This window comes from Cyclopterus lumpus, chromosome 3 (assembly GCF_009769545.1).
Source record: "Cyclopterus lumpus isolate fCycLum1 chromosome 3, fCycLum1.pri, whole genome shotgun sequence".
Classification (NCBI taxonomy): Eukaryota; Metazoa; Chordata; class Actinopteri; order Perciformes; family Cyclopteridae; genus Cyclopterus; species Cyclopterus lumpus.
Genome location: NC_046968.1, coordinates 24,715,002 through 24,722,482, shown reverse-complemented (window position 1 = coordinate 24,722,482; position 7,481 = coordinate 24,715,002). Strand labels below are relative to the sequence as shown.

Genomic DNA, 7,481 nt, shown 5'->3' with positions numbered 1-7,481 from the left:
TCTGACTGTCACATAGATGCAAAAAGAAGAGGCCTAAACGGCTTGCATGTTGAAATAAAACTCCCTAAAAACAGACTCAATCTGACATTCGACACAGCTGAGATTGACTGTATGGTCGTCTTTAGAGACACTGCTCTCATGTGGCCAAATGCAACAGTGCACTTTCCATTTTCTAATGTGCATTTACAGCCTCTTCATATTCTACTTCTCGAAGGAAAGGAACATTTATTAATAAGCAACGTTGTAAACTTATGTTCTGGTGAAGTTTATTGTCAACGACTCACTCGGAGATCAACCTGCGCGGCAAACTATTTATTCTTTATTAAAACCCTCAATTTGACATAAAATAGTCTCTTCAGTGAAATAATTGTTCCATGGTAACTTTGTTTTCTTGACTTTCAAGCGTACAAATATTACTTTGAAAAAAAAAAAAAAAAACACACAACGCTGGGTCGAAATTAGCATCTGAACAATCGGGAGGAAATTAGGATAATTTAAGTGTTCGACGACCTTAATCCCACAGCATCCTCAGAAGCAGAAGCCATTGAGCAGTTGCCAGGACAGATTGTCTCATAAAAAGATTTATTTTTTTCCAGCCCAAATTTACAAAGGCAAGTTACAGAGTAATTGTATAAAAAAGAACCATGGCAATGTACACTTTACACAAACTCCTGAAGGGAGGGAGAAGAAAGGAGGAGAGGGTGAAGAGTTCCGAATAGCTCGCACAGAAAGAAAATGTAAACATTGTAAACATCCTTGCAAGCACCAGAACGGGTACTTTTTGGGGTGGTGGTGGTGGTGATAGGGGGAAGGGGGGGATATGGGGAGTGGGGGGGGGAGGAAAGGAGAGAGAGAGTAGGTGGGTTTGAAAAAAAGGACAAACGAGCAAGTGTCTCTGTGTTCTCACAGAAGAATGTTCCACTAGGCACCAATTGAGACAACTGCTGGCCAATAAATATACTCTTCACCATGAAACAAATACAGTCCTGCAAAATACAAGAGCCAAGCACTTTCCAATATGTTGATAGCAAATATTACTTTTCTGGCTTTTCATACACTTCAGTATATATGATTTTCCGCTGGGCTTCGCTTACTACCGAGATAACATTACTACTCTCAGTCGGAGAGAGAACAAATGCACTTGTCACAACCATTGTCTGATAAAACTATATGTACTGTATGCAGTCCGCTGGTCCTAAAACCCACCGACTTTAATGACAACATCACAGCTGCCTAGATCACCCTTACAGATTAAGTACAAGTCAAACATCACCACATTCAACCATTCTTCCTTAAAATGCGCAAAGAAAAGATAAACCACCTCGCAAACTTCCGTGAGACGTAAAAAAACCCTGAAACTTATTTACCGGGAATGTTCGAGAACCTCGAAATGAACTGCTGCAGCTTCATAATCCACAAAACGGCTAACGTCCAAAGCAAGAGGGCGTTAAACATGAGGTGAACTGGTGGCTTACGGACTTGAGCACAAACAGTATTTAATGAGAACAAGGAGGGGAAAAAAAACTACAACAATGGGAACATTACAAGTGTGGAAAAAAAAAGAAAAGAAAAGAAAAAAAATCAATAAGGATTAAATTTAACGACAACGCGGTCAATATTCTACTCTCATTACGATGCGTCAGAGGAACGTGAAGACCGTTAACACCTTTAGCGAGTCCCTGTGCCGAGCCAATCTGTCATTTATGAATGAAACCGCAACAGCAGCACGCCCGGCTCAAGAGCAGAACTTTACTTCTTCTCACCCATAAACAGAAGCCCTCTCGAATCAATGCAAAATGGCATCTGGATAGAATTTCACTTACAACCCCTGAGAGACTAGAGGACTGTAACTCAAAGCCAAGAGGGTCCTCTGGTGGAACAGGCCGGGTTGACTTGTCGCTTCCCCCCCCCCCATAGATTTAAAGTGAAATTACAAAGTGGCAACACCGGTTTGAGATCCAAAAAGAAAAGCCTGGAACAACGTGCTTCTTCTCAGCTGAATGTGGAGCCTCCTGTGGGATCAAGGTCACCTTTCACTTGTGTGTTGCTTTAGCTGTGAGCTCACCCTTCTTCATATTTAAAAAAAGGACCAGTGCATATGATTTCGGGGCAATCTTCGCAGAAATGGTATGTAATACTCACGAGTATGCTTTCATTAGTGTATAAACACCTGCAAACTAAGAGCCATTGTGTTTCTGTTAGCCTAGAACGAGCCCTTCATATCTACATTAGGGAGCCGTGTTTCTACAGGAACCCAGAGGGGACAAACCAAACACTGGCTCCAGAATAGGGCCTTTCACGTTTTTTTGAATTTGGTGGCGCGAATGCACCTGAAGGCCACCGTAGGTTCTTCCGCACGCTTTGGAGAGGGGTGGGGTTTACTCAGTTGGTTGCGAGATGCCGCTAAATCCTACACACTTGTCCTTTAAAGTTCACAGTCTGCATCGCATTGGTCGGTGTAACGTTTTCATTTTCATCCAACATCGGGGTCGTTTCGCGCACGCTTGGTGTGCCAGCACGTCGATGATCTAACAGCACAGGCAGCAGCTGAACAAAGACGGATGTTCCTCTTGAGGTATCGAGACTCTTTGGCCCAGTGGCTCCAAAGCGAGAAGAAACCCACGCTAACCCGTCCGAGGTGGATGTGCGTTACGGTGAAGCCACACGAGCAAGCGAAGCACCGAGAGAAAATCTGAGCCCCGTTTGAGACGCCGTTGAAACGCTGAGAAAGATTGTGAGCTTGTGATGTAGAGAGCAAAAAATATAAAAGAAAAAAGAAAGAAAAAGTGCAGCTAGGACAAGCAAAGAAGACGCACGGCCAGACGTCCGGGGAGCGACGCTCCCGGAGCACATATTGTGAGACACCGCGAAGGCCGAGAAGCCATTTTAACAGTGCCGGGATAAATATAAAACATTGATGCACAGAAAAAGTAGGCTAAAAGTCTATATTACAGCAGAAGAAATACACGAATTGAACGAAATGTCACATTGTTTACAGAAAGCAACTGAAAAGAGGCGAGCCGAATGAAGCGGAGAAGACCTCGGGGGCCCCAGTGAATTCGTCGCTTGCTGATGTGGCTTCACCGTTTCGAGTGCAACGACGGATGTGACCCTTTTTCATTGTGAGGGAAAACAACAACAAAAAACAGGACTCATACCAGCATCAGACACATTCAAGGATGAGCACAATGATATGGAGTAGGGGGTGAAGTGTTACCGGGAAAAGAAAACATGAATAGTGTTTATTCTCCATTGAGGTGTGTGCGGTCCCCTTCGCAAAAAAAAAAAACACATCATCCCTGAAACGAGAACTGAGGGTTCAAAGAGGATGGGAATTGACGATGATGATGGAAAATGGAAAAAAAACTTCAGTCTCAGGCTCTCAAGTCTCTGAAGAAAGCAGCGGTCGCCATATTCCCTCCCCTCCCCTTCCCTCCCCCGAAATATAGCCAAACATGTGTCAAGTTAAGGATATACTGTTATTTCACGGCATACAATAAGCCAAAGACAGAGTTGAAATCATTTCAATATGATTCTCTTTTTTTCTTTTCAGTCTTTTATTTAGTTTGACTCCCCTTTTCCCCGACAGCCACCCAACTCATCAAAGTCCCCTGCCAATTTCCTTCTGCGTGTGACAAAAAAAACAAAAAAACAATGCAGTCAAAGAAATAAAGAAAACAAAAAAACAACAACAAAAAAAGCTGTTCTGGCAGTCCAATAGTCTCTTTTTGCATTGTATTTGTTGACAGTGCAAAGACTAGATAATCAGCGGGTTGGTGATTCCTCTGCGTGGTGAGGCAGAGTGATGGCTTTGAACCTGGGTTTATTATCAGTCCTGTTATATAGTCCAAGGTTTTGGAAAATCTGGGCTCATTTAGGAGGGTAGGACAAAAAACTAAAACAAAACAAAAAAAAGACAATCTGCTTCGCCTCGGGGCAGAAGGACTAAAAATATAGATAGAAACACCATTCAACTGATGTCTAAAAGGTAACACCCGGGAGATTTGCTTCTCATGTGAGCCAGTCACATGAATCTTTGCAGGGTTGAGGTGTGACGGTCAGGTTTCCCTGTGGAACACACAAAAGGAGACTTATTTACTACCGGGTCACGTAATCATTGACATTAAATACAGAAACAACAGTGTCATGTTTAATGAAAGCTTTATATACTTGTGTGTATATAAAAAAAACTAAAAATCAGGCAGTGCTGTCCGTGAATACAAATTCTGAGGTACATTTTAGGCTACTTAATACTTCTAAATTATTTAGGAACTATGTTTACTTAGCTACTTTTAATGATTAAGATTGTACTTACAAAATAGAGGTTCAGCCGAACTACCGTTCTTTTTTTAATACGATATTGACCAAACATTAAATTAATTTTTATTATATTTTTATTTGTGATTCTTAAAAGGAAATTTTCCTGATAATACGACTGTACTTTTACTTGTCATGCAGTATATCTTTGTGGTATTTTTAAGTAAATGAATTGAAGACTAACTGTAGGTTGTTAATTGTAAGTTTCTAGACCTGCAGCCTTACACTGTTTATTGGGTAAGCCGAGCTAAAACTTGATGTATTCTAATACAATAGTCCTGCAATATATTGCCCCTTCATGAAGGTTGTAATGTTCAGGTTTTCTTGAAAGTGCTTTAGAGAGGTGTCGATTCAACTTTGGGATTATTTTGGGGGCAGTAATTAATCTATAAAGTGGATTCCCCACCACACATGTATTCATCAAAGGACACAGTTGTCATTTCAAAAAGCTGCCACTAGATGTCAGCGCAGCCTGCTCTGGTTCAGAGTCTTGGCGGGCTCATTCCACATCTCTATTATCAACACTATGATCCACTTGTCCTCAGAGGACCTACTTAGGATGGATGAGCTGAGGGGCTAAATGCTGCACTGCATATTATACTGGATTGCAGCAGAGTAGCGAGGGCTTTGTTTGGCCAGGATTTGTTTTCTTTGCAGGTTGCTGCCTCCGAGTCTGCAACTGAAACGTTGCAGGGAGCAGGGTGTTCCTTTCACTTCAGATCAAATCAACCCCGGAAAAAGGGAACAATAATCTGTGCGGGCACTCGTAACCTTAATATTTCTATCTAGAGATGCGTGACGATGTCTGCCACCTGCAAACACTGCTTTGAGTTTGTGTCTCAGTAGGCTTGTGTTTTTTGTCTCTCCAGCTAAGGGGGTCTTACCGTTCTCACCTCCGCGGTGGTGGGTAGAGGGAGGGGGTTGCTGCTTGTTGGCTGGCAACAATAGCTGACGAGGAGAGACCTATGGCGAGTCGGAAAATTCCTATTTAGGTTCTGAATTTAGATTGCTGATTGGTCATCTGCCAAAACAGTCTGCATCTACTTACAGTAAATATTCTGACTGTGGGCCTTTTCTCTTTGTATTAACCTAACTGGCATTAATCTACTTAGCATATATAGTGCCTTATTAAGCATGTTTATAACATTTAGTGCAGAGAATCAATTGCCAAGCAGCAGAGGTGGGACGGCTGAGGACTGACTGACCTGTGGCGTAGGACAGGTCATATTGCCCTGAGAGCAAGGGGTACCCCAGGTGGTGGTGCGAGGGCATGATGCGCTGCGAGGGCGAGGAGCGCGGTCGGTCCACGTCTCTTTCTCGTTCCCTCTCTCGCTCCCTTTCCCGATCTCTGTCTCCCCCAGCTCCCCTGTCCTGCTCCCTCTCCCTCTCGTGGGGTGGCTTGTCACCTACTGTGGGGGATTTGCTCTTGTATTGGCTGGCGTGCTGATGCAGGATATCCAGGGCTTTGGAGTCCGCCGCCGTTTTGGTGACGGTGGGGCTGGCGCGAGATTTGTCTCCGCCCTCGTCACCCCCGGCTATTTTAGTGCCATATGGAGAAAACGGATAGCCTCCAGGAAGGTACGAACCTAAGAGTGATGAAGAATATTGATGGTTCAAAATTAGGTTTATGTGGAATACTAATGTTCCAGTTTATAATTGACGATGAATCATTAATGCTCACATTAATCAAGCTGAATTGTCAACAAAATTGATTTCAGGTCCCCGATCAGTCAATTTTGACTTCTGGACGCAAAGTCACATCTGCCAAATATCCAGGTACTGACAGTTAAAAAGCCTTGTACCAGCATATATTCTCTAGATGGGATTATTTCTATCTTGAAAATGAAAATAATTTTTTTTTTTAAACGGTAAATGGCAACTGCAGAATTTGGCATTTCCATTTAATTTAAAGGGGAAAGTGGAGAAGCATTTTTCTCGATGCACTTTATCAGAAGTATGCCTGTCATACCTGGTCTGGTTGTGAATACATGTGTACTATATTATTTGGGCTAACCCCCTCAATATTTTCTGTAAGGATGTAATTTTCCATATATAATAATCCTGTGTTTAGAACTACACAGAACCACAAAATCAATCTTTGATTGACTTGACCTATCTTACTTCCTTGCAGATTACTCCCATGCTGTGTTTTGCCCCCATCAAGCTCCACCAAATTATCGTCATCATCATCAATTATTTCATGCTACTTTAACATTTTCAAAACACAACTGCAATTTCAAGCAAAACAACACAGAGATTGCTGCAAATTAAATCTGCGTTTTATGCAGAAAATCCAGTTTGTTCGCTATGAAATCAGCAAAAAAGAAGAAAACCCCAGAGATCCTGCTGAGACCAGCACATACAGATATGATAGACAAGTCTGCAATGACAAATCCTTAGAGCCATTGCATTCTCAAAAAGCAACGCTTGCAAAACGCAAGATACATTTACATCTTTAAGCTTTGTGACCGTGCCTTCATATTCCCTTTAATCGGGTCAACAGCTTTATTACCATTCTACTCAATGCTCATGTTAGTCTGACATGTATTTGACCAAGAAACCACTGATGACTTGGCACCAAATTAATGCCTAAGATCATTAGCCAAAAGATATTACAAACTTGATGACGTTAGCTTGCTAATGTTACCAGCTCAAAGTAATACAAAAAGGATGAAAGATGACTTGTAGATGAGTGTATATTGTTAATCTAACGTCATACCTGGGTAATTCTGCATCATGACCGAGGGCATGCCCCTGTATCCAGGGTGGTTGGGGTCATAGCCTTGTCCATAGGGGTAACCATGCATGTAGGGCATGTAGCCTTGGTGCTGTGCAAGTGGTGATGAGAACTGCATGTGGGGATTAGAACGAGAGTCTTTGCTCATGACCCGGTGGTCCTCTGAAGTGATTCTGGGATCACTACCCTCTTTGCCGTCCTCCTTAAGCCCACTTGGACTGTCCTTGGGCCTGGGCCTGTCGTCCTTTAATTTACGATCGCGTTCCCGCTCTCTGTCCCTTTCATCTTTCCATCGAGGTTGTTGTTGCTGGTGTTCGTCTTCTGCTTGGGGCTTCTGGCTCTCTGGATACTGCTGAAGGCGGTAAAGAAGGTCAGAGTCAGCACAAAACAGCATACACATATTGACAAATAATTCTAAAACATTCTC

At 42.7% G+C, this 7,481-nt stretch overlaps 1 protein-coding gene across 8 annotated transcripts in view; it reads right to left on the bottom strand.

Moving 5' to 3' along the window:
* Positions 1-568: 568 nt before the first annotated feature.
* LOC117748848 (zinc finger protein 609-like) overlaps positions 569-7,481 on the bottom strand; it is a 67,607-nt gene continuing 60,694 nt past the window's right edge. For 4 of the 8 annotated variants that reach the window (XM_034558970.1, XM_034558961.1, XM_034559003.1 and 1 more), the window contains 4 exons: positions 7,037-7,406; positions 5,523-5,903; positions 5,202-5,280; positions 3,551-4,068 (listed from right to left, as the gene is read on the bottom strand). In XM_034558970.1, the coding sequence (XP_034414861.1) occupies positions 5,207-5,280; positions 5,523-5,903; positions 7,037-7,406 (825 nt within the window). In that variant the 3' untranslated portion in view covers positions 3,551-4,068; positions 5,202-5,206. Of the gene's footprint in view, positions 4,069-5,201; positions 5,281-5,522; positions 5,904-7,036; positions 7,407-7,481 lie in introns of all 8 variants that reach the window. The other 4 variants (XM_034558953.1, XM_034558980.1, XM_034558988.1 and 1 more) reach the window with 4 other exon arrangements.